General features: G+C 34.6%; 2 protein-coding genes across 2 annotated transcripts; both read right to left on the reverse strand.

Annotated features, from left to right (window-relative positions):
- On the reverse strand, positions 3,224-3,718 carry LOC109128724 (extensin-like). The gene has a single exon (XM_019235579.1). It carries the CDS (start codon positions 3,716-3,718, stop codon positions 3,224-3,226), a length of 495 nt encoding a protein of 164 aa, XP_019091124.1.
- Positions 9,265-12,171, reverse strand: LOC104742269 (exportin-2-like). Its single transcript, XM_019235938.1, has one exon. The coding sequence runs from the start codon at positions 12,169-12,171 to the stop codon at positions 9,265-9,267; it is 2,907 nt and encodes a 968-aa protein (XP_019091483.1).

Genomic DNA, 18,480 nt, shown 5'->3' on the forward strand with positions numbered 1-18,480 from the left:
AGAATAAAGCATAGAGTGTGAGTCTCACTAGACTTAAACTCAACAAAAGGTAAAATCACTAGCCCTCAAGAGTTTAAACACCGAACAACATCTTTATTATATTTATAAGAGAGCTTCACTGAACAACACCCCCGTTTTTTTTTTTTAAATAATAGTAACAATTACAATATATATAATTAAGCATTCCATACTACTTAATTAAACCGACCTAAACCACAATACAACATTAAAGCAGCAATAACCAATACACACAGCGGAAACATACCAATAATACAAAACCGATATAACATCAATACAATAATATTCCCAACCATTCTATCCAACAACCTAACATGCTTTTAACCAAGGTTCCAACATAAACAACATAACCAACAACACACAAACGAGACCCTAGATCATCCTCCTCCTCATCATCCTGATTCCACGTCACAACCTGCACACCACAAACAACAATTGAGATGCGTAAGTATTATCATAAATACTTAGTGAGGCAATCCTCCCATCTACTGGGCTATACACACAAGCAACTGAGATCCAAAGTTTAACAAACAACAAATAAACACAACCAACCAGGAAACCACAAGCAACATGCAAGTTGGTGTCGACCGACACCAACGTGGCGTCGATCGACACTAGGCCCAGAATGGTGTCGACCGACACCCACTTGGTGTCGATCGACACTGACCCCGCAGATACGTTCTGCTCGAAGCCGATCAACGAATCTCCGTTTTCAATCATCTCCAATCCGCCTCAAACTCACCCAAAAGCTTCAGGAACCTATAAGAACCATAACACAACCTCCACAAGCAAGAACAACACCACAAAACACAACAAATCAAGCAAACAAAGGATTCTCAGACTTAGATAAGCCATGGTCATGCACTCACCTCTTTTGCAAGAAAATTTGACTCAACAACGACGAATCCAACCCTTAGAAGCCTTCTCCTTTGTTCCTAGCACAAGATCTCCACTCCACAGGAACAAATCTGACCAAAACAGCTTAGAATCTCTTAATCCCCTCAAGAACACTCTCTCTCTTCTCTCTTTTCTTAAAAAAATGGCCAAGACAATCTCTTTTTACGATCTAGGTCGAGTTTCCACTTATATACATCGGTTAGGCACTTTAAATAAATCAAACCTAACCAATAACCACAATTTAAAACAACTTGTTCGAACCAGAATTCATTGGTGTCGTTCGACACTCTTTTTGGTGTCGGTCGACACTCTTCTTGGTGTCGATCGACACCCACCCCCAAATCCCCAATTTGGTTCGCGGATATTACAAGTATTTTTATGGTCGTTATCGCTACTGTAGCTACACATAAACGAACAGGGCCATAATAATAAAAGTTTCGTGACTACTTATATTTTTTGGTTTGCCATGAAAATTTTCAACTTATAACCTAAAATTTTAATTATTTTTAGTTTGTGAAGCTTTTTTCAAAACTTTTTAGCCTCTAAACACAATTTCACTCTTATTTGTTATTTCAAAATATCCAAGCGAGATCTACGTCAAACATTTGCTTAGATGTCTGTCATAACTCTAAAATCCTCTTAATTATTTGTATTTCAAAGCTTTTTCACCTTTGCAAAATATAATATATAAAAGAAAAACCAAAAATTATGGTTTTAAAAAGCAGGATAATGTCAAAGGGAATACATAACATATATCATTTGGTAGAACTATGAAACACATGGTAAGAAATTTTATATTATACTAGATTAGGACCCGTGCTAGCGCACGGGTTGAAATTTGTTTTATTTATATTGTAATTTTTATATAAAATATAATTTATGTGATTGTTTTTAAAAGTTTTTTTGGATAAAACATTATGCAATAAAATCATATGTTAAATATGATGGCTTGAAAAAAAACACATATTTTGTAAGTTTTATATTGTTAATGATTCTAGATAAGTACCCGTGCTATAACACTGGTTAAATTTTTATTTTATACAAAATTTGTATATTTTATATTTAACAAATAATTTTTTAACATGTTGTATTAGGTTATATATGTGAAGTTATTTCAACAATGTATATTTTACATCATGACTTGAATGTCATTATAAGACATAATTTTGTAAATTTGGTTTTTAAAATGCGAGTTATTATATTATGAGTAATATATTGTTATAGTTTTTGTTTTAATATATTGTTATAGTTTTTGTTTTAATATAGTTAGTTTCTTGAAATTGTTCCATATTATAGTGACATATTATTGACATTGCTATAACAAATCAATTCAGAGTGTTTATAGTTTCTAACTTTTATATCAAATTTAAATATATGAAAAATATTTCAAAATAAATTATCTAAAGGTTATTATATTATATAAAATTATAAAATTCAACAAAAAATATAAAATTGGATTTAAGTATTCAAATTTTGACATGTTACTCAGTAAAAAATTTAATTCAATAGATATTATTTTTAAAGAATAATATTACCAAAGCTTGAATATTTTATAGATTGAACAATTTATATTTGTTTTAAAAAATTCAACTTATGGTATATCCAGAAAGAAAACTATTTCTTAATTATAATAAATAATATGATAATTTATTTATTTCACAAAATAGACTCATATATAAAAATGAGAGGTGAAGTATAATGATAATTAACAAATTAATATGTTAAGTTAGATATCAAAAGATTTTATTTGATGAATAATTTAATAAAAAAAATTAATATGGTAAGTTAGATTATATGATTCTTTAGAATATTATCTTTAAGATTTTCGGTATAACCTATTTGTAACCAATTAATCTATCAATTAATGTATAACCTATTTGTAACCAATTAATCTATTAATTAATGTATAACCTATTTATAACCAACTTATTAAACTTATATAATCTACAAAACAACTTCCATTTTATTATAAAGGGGATTTATAAATGAAACAAGGAACCAGATAAACACGTTAAGTTGTACAACAAATATAAAAATACAACACATAGATAATCGAAAAGGAAATTAAAGGCGCACATATCACGCGGGACCAAACCAAAACACATCACAATGAAACAAATTATTACAACAATAATATAAGAGATACATCAAATACATGAAGTGATTATTCAAGGACTCGATCTAGTTGTAGAAGGTGGTGATGAGAGGAACGAAGTGGATGGGAGAGTGGTAGGGAGAGAAGGGATAGTTGTTATAAATCAAAGGCGAAGTTGGCTTTAGAAAGTGAGTGAGAAATGTGAAGAGTTGGTTATGGTAATATTTTTGGCGATGGAGGAACATTAAACCCGGTAGGCAATGGAGGTACATTAAACCCGGTTGGCAATGGAGGTGGATTAACCCCGAATGGCAATGGAGGTACATTAAAACCGGTTGGCAATGGAGGTGGTTTAAACCCAAATGGTAATGGAGGTGGACTAAACCAGCTTGGCAATGGAGGTGGATTAAACCAGCTGGGCAATGGGGGTGGATTAAACCAGCTTGGAAATGGGGGTGGATTAAACCAGCTTGGCAATGGAGGTGGATTAAACCCGGTTGGCAATGGAGGTACATTAAACCAGCTAGGCAGTGGAGGTGGATTAAACCCAAATGGCAGTGGAGGTGGATTAAACCCGAATGGCAATGGAGGTGCATTAAACCCTGGAATATTTTGGAGAAGGCGGCGTGAGGCCGAGCAAGTGTTAATCATATTAGAAGAAGAAAGAGTCACCAATAAAACGATGAGAAAGAGCTTGTGTGAAGCCATTTTTGGGTGTTTTGATGAATATAAAATTATTCTCAAGCCACTCACTATTCGCTTCTTCCCTTTATTGCTATGTATGGATTTGAAATTCCATGATATGCTACTGAGTTTATATAGTAGTGGAAAAAGAGTCTATACATTACAAACTACAAAGCCTTGACTCCTACAGTCCATTATTGACAGCTCAAATCAATAAATTATTAGTGTACTACGTAGTCTAAATTTAAAACGAGGTTACGTTATGATAAAAACATAAAAATAAATAAACTGTAAAGGTACGTAGACTACATAGTTTTGTAATATATTTTACAGTTTTATAATACGGTTTAACATAAGAAGAAACACATTTTAAACTTTTAAGTGTTATTTGATAACAATTTGATATTTGAGAGAAATTCACTATGTAATATTAAAAACCAATCAAAATAATTTTACTAACATTTTATCTTAAAATTAACTTTTATATATGTCCCACCACAAAAAGATGACAAAAAAACAATATTGTCATCAACGCGCAATAGTTAAAATATTTATTACTATTAACAAAAAAAATTTAAAAATTATCTTCGTCGTGTTTCGACCACAAAACTGTCGCCCAACTCTAATCTTTGTGAATCATGGTTTGTTCATACTTCGCCATTGATAGATCTCTAAGAGACCAAAGCACAAAAAAAAAGTTAAAGTAGAAGAATAAAAACAAAAAAATGAAGAATCTGATCAGGTATAAGATGATGGCATTCGCGGTCAGAAGCTTCAAATAATTAAGCATTCTTTGTATCGGAGAAATATACTCAACATTCATAAAAAAAAATTATTTTCTATTTTCATTATAATTAATAATATTAAATAATAGAATGAATTGAAATTAAATTAAAAAAAAATATAATTTAACTATTTTTATTGACGGACGTTATTGTTTCATCATCTTTTATGGCGGTGTAAATAAGAAAAATAGTTTATAGTATTAGTGAAATTTTCTCGAGATTTAAAGTTTTATCCAATTACACTTTAAATGTTAAAAAATGTGACTTTCTTATTTAACATACATTATCTTCTATATATTAAAAGAGAATCATTGGTCCTTATGTGTCAAGCTTATAATTATTTTCAATTGTTTTTAGTTATTTATTTATTTATTAAAGGCACCTTTCAAAAATAATACTAAAATGAGTTTTTATTTCAAAAGTACCAACAATCGTTATTTTTTCAAAAATATTACTAAGTAGATAATAATTCGCACATAGTATAAAGTAAAATGATTATTAAATAATTTTACTATATTTTTTAGTCAAAAAATCTATTGACTTTATCGATAAAAATATTATTTAAGAATCTACAATCGACTAATGTAATAAATATTTTTAGTTTTTTTTGAATATGTAATTTTTGTATAATAATAATTTATAATTATGTCAATCTTATATCGTCCCACCGTATAAATGATAGACAACTGCGAGCCGTGCGAGGTTTGCGAACAAGTTACGAGTGGATCAATTATGTGTGATTGTGGAGCATGTATTTTATCAACCTGCTTTCTTTAACTCTTTCTGATGTATGTTTATAACATTGCTTAAAAATATGCAATCGGATATACCAAATACAAGCTCCACCCATGATCACTCATCTCTCTTTCCCCAACCACCAAAACCACTGCACTTCGACATCACGATGAAGCTCTGGTTACTAATCAACACTAATACCCTTCATTTTCCAGCATCTCCTCTCACCATCACCACTCTTCTTATCCAATATGCTATCATGTTTTTAGAATCTTCGCCATCGTGTTTTTTGTTTTTTTAAATTGTCGGTCATTTTCTCTTAGTAACATGATACTTTTTCGAATTCTATGCGATAGGAGAAAATTTTTATTATATTATTTAAGCAACCTTTACACAAATTATCTATTCCATATATTATATTACATAAAATGTCACTGTATTTTAATATAAAATATAATAATAAAATTTTAATATTAATATGTTGTAATCATAAAATGTTTATCCACAAAAATAGCAAATAAAACATAACTTATTATGAAGTGTTTCATAAAAAAAAAAACCTAGAGATAAGTTATTGATGAAAATTTGGGGATTGATTGCAGTCATTCATATTAAGATTCTGACATTTTACATATTATACCCGTTGCCGATATACATAATCCATCATATGTATTTATTTTATATTATACATAAAAAATAATTAGATCATTTTAACTTTTATTCTAGAATATATATATATATATAAATTATTAATAAATGATAATATTACAAAATATTAACGGGTATTTACGGGTCGGGTAACGAAATAGGTAACGAGATGGGTAATGGCACAGATATCAAAAATTAAATTAATACCCGATACTCGATCCTTACTCACAAATAATATAATTATAATACCTTTCAACTCGATCCTAAAGCTGCGGGTACCCTTTTTCGAGACGGAAACAAGCCAAGTAACGGGTCAAATACGGGTAACAATATTAGTTTCTATACCTACCTTTTTTTTTTGTCAAAGTTTCTATACCTACCTATTAGTAGTTTAATATGACTCAAAACTCACCATATAGTAGTATATTATATAACATGTAAATAAATGATATAAAATAATCATAATCTTAACAAATAAAAAGATTCCCGTGCTATCAGCACGGGTGATTATCTAGTTCTCTATTAAACACGCTATTCTCTTATATTCACTACAACAAATATGAGCTTTGTTAGCTCTAAAGAAATGTTATTATATGTGATTGATAGCAAATTATGATAGCAAATTATCAAACGCTATTTTTGTCGAGCTATAACAGAGTCATCCCGTACACTAACAATCTTCTGTACGCTATTGTAAGTTATTATAGTGTTAATCGAATGATTTAATATACTTTCTTATAACACATGTTTAATGTTGTTTTATATAGTGTCATAACAACATTTTGCTATTTAAATTTTGTTTTACAACATTTCTTTTATTGGATTTACAAACCCTTCAAAATTTATTACAAACCCTTAAAATTTTATTTTAGTGTAATATTACATGTTATTTGTTAAGACCACATGTTATTTTCAGAAAACAAAATTTTAATTCTAAAAACTCATTATTTTTACAAATAAACGGGTTTTTTTCAATATGACATCCTATTTTTTCAAATGAAATTGATTTTTTCCTCCCATTCTCGTTGAAAGTTTCTTTTTCATCAACTCTAACGTCAGAATTCTAGTTTTGTTTTTTTTTGTTTTTCAGATTTTGCATAATTATTATTTAGTCCATGTTTTTATTCAAAATTACAATACGCTGTTGTATATTTTATCTTTTATTTGACAGTAATTTTAAATTTTGCATTTTAGAAAAAGTTTGTTATCCAACCTTTTTGCACCATGGTTTTTTTTAGTTACCTCCATAATTTGGCTATTTTGTTAATATTTCCATTTGAATTTTTATTTTATTTTTATTTTTATAAAGTAACTTTGAAAATAAGCTAAGAAATTTTCTATATGGACTCAAATAAAATGCATTGACCCGTCAATAACATAATGCATTATTCTTCTTTTGTTTAAGTTAAAAAGCAGATCATTTTTCGAGATATAGATCTATCTAATCCCAAAATTGTCAACCATTAGATGATCGCATCTTCCTATGCACAGATAGCAGAATATAATGACGCATGTTATATATCAACCATTATGTAGTTTTATATGCAAATAGTTGACTTCGACTTATTGTTCGGGTTTACTTATCGATGCAAGACACTCGAGATCATTAAAATTATAACATTTTGAACTTTAAAGTGTAATCTTTTCAAAATATAATAATTTGGGTTTACTCACCAGCTCCAAAAGAAAAATATGTAGCTCATATTTAAATCTTTATTTTCTGTACATTTTTTATGTTCCCTCAACAAATATTTTTTCTCTTATTTTTCTATATGTAATTCTCTACCAAATACTTTTTTTTTTTTTTAATTGTACGAAACGTTTTAAACAATGTGTTATTAAGAATTTTTTTGCCAGCCCATTTGTAGTGTACCATAACATGATTTATGATTACATCAACTTAGCTGCCCGGCGTTGCTATTGGCATAACAACCGGTACACCATATGTTCCAAATCTTTGAAGATAAAGTTAGAGCTTACTTTTATTCAATTGTAACAGATTTGAAGATACGGTTGGCACATGTCATCACGTTATGCATGCTTACACTCCAAAGCATTATATGAGTAGACGGTAATAAACCTATCGGAAATTAAGAAAATAGTCAAGGAAGCATAATTTTCTTTCACTATTATGTAACGTAGGCTGATAAAAAATAGAAAATAATCACATGGTTATTACGAAAACTCTTGTTAGAACTTATGTCTAATATTTTTCGGCATCAAAAACTTTTTGTGCTTTTTCTAGACATGATAATACTTATATCCAAAAAAAACGAAATTTGAAAATAATGAAATTTGGCCAAAAAAAAACAATTTAATAAACTAACAATTATTTATTTCTCGATAAACTAATATCTCTATAAATTAAGATATACAATTTTACTATTTGGATGTGTTTTTAGGACAAAGTTGTGAAGGTTTGAATTCATTAGTGCCCTAGATTAGGGCAATAAGCAACAATGAAACCGACCTATAGTATGAATAATGATATGAGTTGTTGTCATCATATTTTTTTTCCATTACATTGCCCTTTTCCCCAAATTGATTCAACACTAATAAAGTTTTCGATCTTACTCATCCACATATCAACTATTTTTTCAAATAGAAGATTTATTGTACTTTTTTTTTGTAATATATTTAAGAAAACAAATACTCTCCATTTATAATAACTATGGTTGTTGACCATAAGACAACGACAAAATGCACATAAAGACACATAGTAGTACCATATCTAATAGGCCTTGCGCTTTGCTTTCATGGAAACAAAAATAAAAAAATGACAAAGCCTGATAAAGAGCATGAATGATGAATTGATGATGCTCTTCTCGAGCTAATCTAGTTTCCAAAATGCTATGAAACTCCGGCCTTAGCAGATGCAATGCAATGTCCCCTGCAAAAACATTCTTCGTTCACATAAAGATTGATTCATGAATCCAACATGTACTAAATTTGAAAACATACTTGGAAGTAACAGAATACTTACTTCTACCAATCCCGCAGTTGTAAACATTGCTACGATGATGCTCTTCTCTAATACGATTCTTTAAAGCTATGAGAACTCCCGATTTAATAAAAAACCAAAGCATGGTTATACCACTTTTCTTCGCAGATCCAATGTAATGTAATGAAGTGCAATGTGATGCAGTGCAATGCAATGCAATGTGAAGGTTCTATCCAAGCCCGTAACTCTCCTGGCCAGGAGCAAAAGCGTGTTTTACGCCTCTCTTTAGGAACCCACTCGACCAACCCAAACTTGATAATGCAATGCAATGTAATGCAATGTTGATGCGTTTTCTCCTCATACTCATCTCCCTGCATAAATGACAATCATATCAAGAATTGACTCATGAATCCAAACTTTACACAACTTGAAAACGTTCTTAAAGTATTATAAAACTTACGTCAAGCTATTCCACAGTTGTAAGCATTGCAGAGCTGGATCAAAGCTTCTTGATTAGCTTGTTCAAGATTCTCGCCAATCATCTGCCCATATCTACCAGGAAAAGCAGAAGAAAACCTATCCAAAGAAGCTAACAAGAACTCCTTTGGATCTTTAATTTCTTTTAGAGGATCCTCTTCTTTTCTCCCAGCATTGTAAAGATTCACAAACGCAGCTTTGTATCCAACATTCTCCAAGATCATCTCATCTGTCATTTCAGGTTCATCGACGACTCTTTCTTCCTCGGGCCGTGAAACAAGTGTGACGATACTATCCAACATCTTTCCCCATAGTTTACTAGCTGATGGATCGAGAAGAGCTGGAGACTCACATATGAGTCTAGTTGCAGCAACCACGGTTAACTTGACCTCGATAGCTCCCGTGATCAGTTTGACATTTGGAATCCAGATTTGCTTTAAGACAGCAGTAAATATATTCGGCCTAGCCGTGTTCATAGAGTTGAAGAGATTCCCTGGTCCGTGCTTTACCAAGAACAGCGACATGAATATCACAAGTGATTTCTGAAACTTGACTGTATATTTGCGTTCAAGGCGTCCGAATAAAACATCCCATACATACTTCATGTGAGGTTCAATCAAACTGTAGTCGATATATTCAATAACCGTGTTAAGCACATACAAGCCTTGCTCATCTGTGCTAGGAGATGAAACAAGATTATTGAATATCACCAGCACTTGACTCATCCAAGTGACCTCATGACATACTTTCTGCAGGAAAGCTTTAAGTAAAGGCACAAGAGCTGGAACGTTGCCCCTTACCTCCCATGATTTCGGCTCGAGAAGCACCTCAAAGATTTGCTTGTAGGTCTTTGAGAGCGGTGGTCTACTTAACTCAACAAGCTGAGCCAGCAACTGAAACGCATAAGGCAAGAACTCTGTGACATCATTTCCCAAAATCTTCAGTAGGCTAGGAAGAAAAGCTGCTTCGAACGGAGGTACAAGAGCAATATCGCGTTCACATCCCCGTCGAACAAGTACAGCCACAGACTCAAAGAGATAGTGGTTAAAGACAGGATTCTTAGGATTATTGCAAACTACACTAAGAATAGAGGTCAACCCCCCGATGCAGTAATTAGCAACATCACCTCTGATATCCGCAACACCAAGAACCCGCATTATACACTTCATTAGGTAATGATTCTCCATAGAATCTGGAAACTTCATTGCGTCAAATAGGTTTGTCATCAACTGCGACAAAAACGGACTTATATCACCAGCACCATACCTACGTTGTCCGCCTTCTTCCTTTACTAGAAAGAACTTCTCTATGCACATAGCAGCATACGAGTGGACCACGTTCGTCTCTGCTGTAAGGAACCGGACCAATTCCGGGAACAACTGAATTCCAAAGGGCTTTGGTATTTGACTACAAAACATTGTTAAGAACTTCAAGGACCCTGTCTTAAGCATTGGAGAAGTGTTGACATCGTGATCTCGTAACTCCAGGTGAATGAAGTTTCCAAAGAAGGTTACAACATCAATGAGATCTGTAGACAAAGACGCACCACCACATGCCTTCTTAGTAGCTAGAGAGACAGCCAAGTAAATTGCACAGTCCTTATCTTTCCACCGTGCAACCTGATTTGCTGAGAATGATAACAAAAGATTCTGTATCTCAATATAAACTACTTGTGCCACTTGGCTTTTGTAGTTTACGGCAAGTTCTTTGAGTAGCTCACAAGCTATTCTCCTTCTAGTATCCACATCACTTCCCTCCATGTCTCTACGGATAAAATCGATATAGTTTATATCGAAAAGTTCTTCATCTTCATCCCTCAAATAAACATTAGGAATGACAATGTCGTGGCAAATCTCCTTGATTACATTGTCGCCAGCAAACCAAGTATGGTGAACACTTCTGCTCAAAATGGTCAGAAACTTGATTGCTCTAGTAGCTAGTTGATCTCTGCTAGGAGACTTTGACACATCTCGGAGTAATGTCAAGATCGTTGATGCAAAACCACTCCAAAAGTCATGAAAATCTTCTTCATATTTCTCCATGTAAAGATTAATAATCTCGCATACCGCAGCGCGAAGATCATCAACAAGTGTTAATCCATCTTCCGTGCTTTTTAAAGCAGAGTAACTTGAGGATAAATACTTGTGAAACTTTTCCATCCACTTGTTTAAATCTTCCTCAAAAGCCTCCGGAAAATCCTGAAAGCTTAACGAGAAAAAGATTCTGCAGCAGAGCTTTTGGGACTCAAGCATAGGCTTAAGGATCGCAGCTGATCCCTCAGCATCAATCAACTCAGCTGTTGTATGGAACATCTCTAGCAAAGGGGCAGCAAAATTACCAAGGCAATAGTTTAACTCACGAAACAGATCATTGGTTCGATACTGATACCTAAACTTCTTGAAAATCGAATTAGCGATGCCAAGAATACCATTGATGGACGCATAATCCTTAACGCTAGCAGCTTTTTTAAGGCTGGCGATAAGCTCTGGAAGCAAAGAAGGCCAAGAGTTTTCTAAATCGTGCTTGCCAATGATTATTAGGGCTTCACTCAACTGACTCTGGATACAAGGGGAAGAACAAGAGAGCATAAGTGAAACAACGAGTGACTTGATTTGCTCCTTCTCTGAATCTTCCATCGGTGAGATACCAGAATCACTAGCAGGGAGCCATCGTGAACGGAGATGGTTCTTGAAGTTGACAGCGGCGGCATGACGGATATGTTCAACGACAGAAGGTTCAGCTACTATTCGGAGAACGGCTAGGCCGTAATTAGGTAGATTGGCTCCGTCAGATAACGATTTCTCAGCGGCTTGACGAGGCTCTCGGAGAGGACAGAGCGTGTCCAGAAAACATTGGGAAAGGGATTGGAGAGTCTTTTGATTCCACTCCATCTTTCTGCAACACAACAGAGGATTAGGGTTGATGCAAAGTATCGAATACTAGAACAAGAGAGAGAGAGAGAGGCGAGTTACGAGTAGCTAGGGTTTTGACTTGAAAAAGAAGGAAACGGAAGGATATTAATCGAAGCTACGAGCCTAAGAGCAACTCGGGTATTAATACTAAAGTTTTTACTTTCTTACATTACGTTAAAAGTTGGAATTTTTCATATCTTGATGTTCAAAAAGAAAGACAATTTTCATATTTAGGAATATATATATATATATATAATAATATAGAAATTTTCCTATTTTTTATAATGGTTGTTTTCAATTTTTTTTTTTTTTTTTAAAACAAGAAGTCCACCCTAGACTATTCAGAAACTCATGATGAAGAGCGAAGCCCAGATAAGTGTATTCTTCTTAGAAGATGGAACGAACGACCTAAGAACCAATGTTACAAAGAAAATAGAAGGTGATGGTGAGAGTGAGAAAACCATCTTTAGAGACGGTCAGAGGAGGTTTCTAGTGGATGATAGCACCTAAGAGAGAGAATACACCACAGGATACTACAAAAGAAACGAGAATACGACGTGTAAATTGGCTTCTAGCTCTTTTAAGCTTACAAAACAAATAGGCCGAACAAGGAATAAGTTTTTGAAATTCGAAACCTCATGGTCACGAAAAATGATCATATGATAATTAATAGTACTCTATTTTCTTATAAACCGTTCCGGCCAAACCAGTAAATATATTTTTGGCCATGGGAATGAAACCAGAGCATATATTAATATTAGCTCACCCATAAGAGCATTACAGGACTTGCTGCCAATTGCCTTAGCTGCTTCGACATCCTGTAGGTATGCAAATATTGCACATTCAGGTGTGAACTCAAAATCATCAATCCTGCAACCAGGTCAAAGAATCACTTATGATAGGAATTTCCTCAAAGTAAAAGGAGAAGCAGATGACAAAGTATTAACCTCCTGACATCAATTCCAGTCGTAAGGAGTGGAAGAAGATCAATTGCATTAGCAATGTTCTGTTGTTGATTCTCAATATATCCTTCATCTTTGTTCTGCCATTTCGAAATATAAAAAATTAAAGCTCATCCAAATAAATTCAGGCCATAAAGATAAAATTATAAAGAACATGAGCTTATTACATTGACTTTGCTATTGGAATCTGTCGACCACGAGAGACATCAATCTCTCTTGCGACACCTCATAACAGTCGGGATTTGGATTCAACTTCAAGTTGTTGAGAAGAACATTACCTGTTGCATCCAACAATCAATACATTATGTGTAACATCCCGGTTTTCTAATTGGGATTTGGACTGGTTTGTTTCATTTCAAGTCCATTAAGAATCAAGTGAGCAAAATACAAAAACGACAAGGGTTTATGTGTGTCGAAGAATGTGCGTATAATACATGGATGCATCTCCTTCTTCATTTGTGACGGAGAGGAAACGCAAACCTAAACCCTAAGTTGATAAGATTGTGCTACAGTCGTCGTTGCTAAGGTATGAAGCCGTGGTCCTCGCTGTTGTTGTAGTGAGTCTCGTGGAGGAGAAGCTTGAATGGTTGTGTCGAATGAAATAATGAGATGCGTGCTAGATCTACAGACTTGTATGACAGATCTCTATGTACGATACTTAACAGAGAGATGAAAGGATAGTGAAAAGACGATACAAGAGATTTGTTAACGGGGTTCGGATAACCTACATCCCCGGGACCAAGTCCAGAATCATTCACTAGAATTAGAAAGCAAAAGTCACATTTGCCAATGATATCTAGCACACACTTGTGCCTACCACTCTAATCTATATGAACTAAAGGAACCACCACTCTTTGTCTTTTCCGACGAGTGTGAACCTCTACAAAAACCACCAGCAGATTCTCTATCTTACTGGTGGGACAACACCACACACAACATGTGTGCTTCTCTCAATTTTAGGTCTAGGGTGCGTCAGCTTCTTCTTGCTACCACCTCTTCCTTTTATACCTCTTAGAGTTCTCCACAAACCCTAGGTTCCACAAGCTTCTTCCTCTTGACTTTTGGGTAAAAGCTTGTTCTCTTTTTGTCAACTTGACCCATGCTTTTGTTTCTGACACACCTAACACAAGTATGCTTTTCTGACACAGCCGCTCCACTGTTTGCTGTAACTTGAAGGTTTTCCGCTCTGTTGCACTACACAACCTCTTCACGAGGTTTACCCTGTTTCCAGCTCTGTTGCACTACACAGCCACCAAACATGTATGCTCTGTTTCCACCTCTATTGTACTTCAGGTTTACTCAACTGCTATATATCTTTGCTCTGTTATAGTTGCTCATTTCTTTCTGCTCTGATGTGCTTTCAGGTTCCTCAGCTGATTAAGAATATCTTGGCTGAGTTCTCACTTCTTGGATCTTCACAATAAGACTCCAAGGTTCAGCATGTCACTTCATTCCATGTGACTTCACATTGAGCTGTCTTGGCTGTGGTAGATTCTCTGATTCTCTATCTGAGGAATCATTGCGTCTGTGTCTGTAGCTGGTTACACATATTCCATTTTGTTCATTGCTTCTATGTCTGAACATGTGTTTGTATCAGGTTTGCTCATTGTTTCTTGATCATCTCTCTTGAGTCTTATAACCAGTAACAACACCAATATATCTTCAATCTCTCCCTTTGTTACTGAGTTATAGAACGTTATAGAACTCAAGCTTTCTCTATTCTGGCACTTAATGATTTTCAAGGTAACTGAGACTTTGGCATCTTCATTTCCTTGAGAGGATTATGTCATTGTGATATTCTCTCTTCTGTTTCAATAGTTGCTCCTTTACGCCTTGTTGTCAGTCTTACAATTCTGTCAACACAATGTATCTTCAATCTCTCCCTTGTTGATTGAATTGTAGGACTGGCAAACGTTGATGATCTGCAACCTGTAAATATCATGTTCTTGTTTCTTTTGGCACATCCGTTTCAAACAACTTCAAACTCGGTCAACACACAAATCAATCTCTCCCTTGTTGACTGAGTTGAAGGACTCTAGCTCTCCCTTAATCATAACCCATCAAGTTCCTGATTTTGACCTGATCACATCTTCAGTGAATATCAAACGCCTCCAAGTGTTGCCTGCAACCACGACATAGCATAGCAACAACAACAACTAGCATATGGGAGTAAATCAGAGAGTCTCCCTTTATAGCTCAGTTTGATATTCCACTTCATACAATGAAACCAACTCATCATCATCAAACCTTGGATTTTGAATGTAACGCCATCTTCTGCATTTATCAAACACCTTCAAGTTGTGACAGCAGCAATGACACAACCATAGCAGACCCAACAACTAGCAAATGGGAGTAAGTACAAGAAGTCTCCCTTTTAAGCATAGTTTGATACTCAAGTAATCAATGGCACTAACTCATCCTGCAAGGTAGCCATAAAAGCTCCCTCTGCTTGAGTGCATAACTAAGGTAAAAAGTAACTTATCAAGAGCATAGTCCAATAAAGAACTCATTATGCAAAATAATGATCCTCCTCTTGCTTTGATGTTAAGAGTCTGCTCAAACTTGCCTGAACACTGCAGAAACTTCACACATACCAAAATCATAAAACCAGAACACGATATCAGCCATCAAACCATTGACAATGATTACTTGGTTACAGTGACACATATGAGAGTAGCTCAGAACTAGTTAACCCATCTTCAGAAATGTACCGCTGTCGCCAATAGGATCAGGATCAAAGCCTGCCGTACGCACAGGAAAGCTAATTTCTGAAGACGAAACACAAACTAGTTCTGAGCCGAGAACAATTCCTTGAGAACACAACTGTGAGAACACTTCTTTGAGAACACAACTGTGAGAACATCTTAAAATCCTCTTTGAACCTAATGACTCTTAACTCAATCATAACCTCATTAGCACTAGCAAGCATGGTGCTTCATTTCAAATCGCAGCCTTTGAACAATTGGAAGCAAAACTGATCAGAAGCAATAACATGATCATCAAAATAATACCTTTGTAGTCGCAGCGGAAACATAGACAATTCTCTCGAACCATGATGATCTTGTGAAATGTAGCACTGACTGAATAGCCTCAACTTCTGTATTTTCTTCTATAGACTAGCTTGTTCAAGTAGTCTTAATCGAAAACTGTTTTTCATCCTTGCAAATATAGGCTTCAAGACGCTCTTCTTTACTAAGGCAGATCAGAGATCCATATACTGTACTTCATGAAGTAGAGGTATCTTCCAAATCAACCAGTTACAATACATATCACACCCATGCTTTTCTTGAAACTCCTCCTGAACCTCAAGCAATATACAGACCAGAGATTTGGTACAGAACCACACACACACACTAGTTGCTTGCAACACCGAAAAGACATCATGACCATAAAAATATTCTTCACCTTAAGAGTAACGTTGAGATAAATCCAGATGAATATACCTTGAGGCAACCTTTAAACAACATCTTTTGATCCCAACAGTGAACCAGTGAATAAGATAGACGATTGCAGCTTCTGAAGCAGTTGTTGTTTCAGTATTTGGAACATCCTTCTTCAACACACAAAAGAAGAACCTCATAAACAATCCTCAGATTTAAAAACTAGAGCAGCAATAATTTCTTGAATTTCAAAAACGATGTCCCAACTTTCACTGACAAGACACTTCAGCTTCCTGGATTACAACTTAATCGGTTTTACTCAACTCTGAGTATTCTACCTCAGATTGATTCCGAACAACATCTCCTTGTAGATGTCACTTACGCTAACCTTGCAGAACTGAACCGGAGTTACACAACTCTGAGTATTCTACCTCAGATTAATCCCGACCATCTTATACTACTAGTGAAAGTGAATCCTTCTCTTAAACTTTAATAATCGAGCGCTCTTACTCTTCTCTTCCAACACCCAGAGGTCTTCTTGAATATTCTGCAACAAATTACTTGTACACAATCCCAACCAATACAAGGTACAACAGAGAACAAAACCAATAACATCTAATAAGAGCTTCAAGGACATTCCTCACTAAAACCTCCATTTTCAACAGAAAAATATGGGTTTCACATCTTCATAGTAACACTTCTCTCGTGACAATAACTCCCAGCAGATATTAATTCCTTGTAATCATATTCCATCATGCAAAAGATTTTATTTACATTGACATAGCTCTGAGGTAGTGACATAGAGGTGAATGTCTGCCTTGAACACTTCAGACTTTGGTGCAAGATATTCACCTTCATATCAGATGACTTTCCACACTTCTTCACAAACAACTTCGTCTTACTCACTGATGGAACTTAATACTTTGATTGTGATTACCAGACGTAGGAACATTAAGAACTTCTGTTTCTTTTTCCAACCATGAGGTCTTACACTGAGCTTCTTCTCCTGCATTGATGCAGAGCCTGTCTTGATGCAGAGCCTTCTTTGATGCAGAGCATGACGAAAAAACAAAACAGCCCAGAAAATTCCAGAGTGATGTGGGATGATCAAGGACAGCAATATGAAACCACAGGAGAAAGCATATCACAATTTGGATTTACAGATTGAAATTTAAGACCAAATTCCCAAAGCATATCCAAAATACTAAACACCGGCGAACATCTAACTTTGGGAACAGTTTCCCATCAAATGACACCGAATCAGAAAGAGACCTTTATATCGCTGAAAAGATCTTGCTTTCAAGATTCCAAGACATCTCTCAATGCATCGATCTGAGGCCTATAGCAAAGTCAAACTCAGAGGCAAAGTCAGACAAGAAACCAGCTTCATGAAACTGCAACTCCATCCAACTCATAACTTATTCTTCATATCTCCTACTTTTATCACTATGAGTTAGCTTTTCTCCCCCATGTTGATTATGTGTTTCAACCAAGAACTGTTCCACAGGAAACACACAATCAACAGAACACAGACCTTGACTCTTTGTAGACTTCAAAGACCTTGATGTATCTTTCATAAAAATTTGTTAACCATCCTTGATACACGTCATCGACGAAGCACAAATTCAACCCAGAAAATTCTGTAACCTAGTAGCAAGATCAACATCAGAGATAGAGAGCCATAGGTGAAAGCAGATCATGGTTTGGGTTTATGGTTTGCAAGTTATGACCAAATCCCCAAAACATATCGAGAAAGATAACTCTGCAAACAACCAACTTCAAAACCAGATTCCAATAATATCACACAGAACCAGAAAAAGATCTTTATGTCCTTAAGAAGATCTCATTTCCAAGTTTGAGAACATCTGTCAGCACTAGAAACCAAGATCCTGTCTTTTGATCTCAACTAATCAATATGACCTCAAGTCTTCTTCTTTAGCTAGAAG

This window comes from Camelina sativa, chromosome 14 (genome assembly GCF_000633955.1).
Source record: "Camelina sativa cultivar DH55 chromosome 14, Cs, whole genome shotgun sequence".
Taxonomy (NCBI): Eukaryota; Viridiplantae; Streptophyta; class Magnoliopsida; order Brassicales; family Brassicaceae; genus Camelina; species Camelina sativa.

Bases quoted from the DNA above. Each gene is read 5' to 3' on its own strand.
- LOC104742269 (XM_019235938.1), bottom strand. From the start codon at position 12,171: ATGGAGTGGAATCAAAAGACTCTCCAATCCCTTTCCCAATGTTTTCTG.
- LOC109128724 (XM_019235579.1), bottom strand. From the start codon at position 3,718: ATGGCTTCACACAAGCTCTTTCTCATCGTTTTATTGGTGACTCTTTCT.